This window comes from Penaeus monodon, chromosome 21 (assembly GCF_015228065.2).
Source record: "Penaeus monodon isolate SGIC_2016 chromosome 21, NSTDA_Pmon_1, whole genome shotgun sequence".
Classification (NCBI taxonomy): domain Eukaryota; kingdom Metazoa; phylum Arthropoda; class Malacostraca; order Decapoda; family Penaeidae; genus Penaeus; species Penaeus monodon.
In genome coordinates this window covers 4,307,891-4,308,348 of record NC_051406.1, presented here as the reverse complement: position 1 = coordinate 4,308,348, position 458 = coordinate 4,307,891, and the positions used below count along the sequence as shown (strand labels likewise).

General features: G+C 40.0%; 1 protein-coding gene across 1 annotated transcript in view; it reads right to left on the bottom strand.

The window, feature by feature from the left end:
* Positions 1–458, bottom strand: part of LOC119586765 (DENN domain-containing protein 1A-like) — a gene marked incomplete at its 5' end in the record, with an annotated part of 18,372 nt that overhangs the window by 10,949 nt on the left and 6,965 nt on the right. Inside the window, 1 exon segment of the mRNA XM_037935492.1 lies at positions 246–389. Within this exon segment, the coding sequence (XP_037791420.1) occupies positions 246–389 (144 nt within the window).

Here is a 458-nt window from a genome sequence, read left to right as displayed (position 1 = left end):
ACCAAGCCCCGCCCACACCACAAACAAAATCTAGGGATTCCAACTAAAGGTGACACACATCTAAAGCATTTACCAGAAACAGTGCAAAATTAGAGAAACTGAAAAACAAAATTCTTAAAACCACACTCCTGTTATCAGACAACTGTGAAAACATAATTTTGGGGAGGCAACAACACAATCAAAATCCCTTTTAGAATTCTATCTTAAACAGAACCACATAAGGAAAATTATTCAGAATTGAAGAAATTGCGTAAAGCCTCACCATTCATCCAAGTGGGAGACATGCTGCCGTCTTCAGCCCTGGGCTGTTGGAAATCCTTGATCTTTCCTCGGATGTCCTTGTATGTTTGCCGACTCTTCTCCTTTACTTGCTTCCCCCCCTTTGCCACCTTGGGAGACAGTGGAGATCCATGTAAACATCATGAAAATTACCAAATGGAAAAAAGAAATTTCATAAT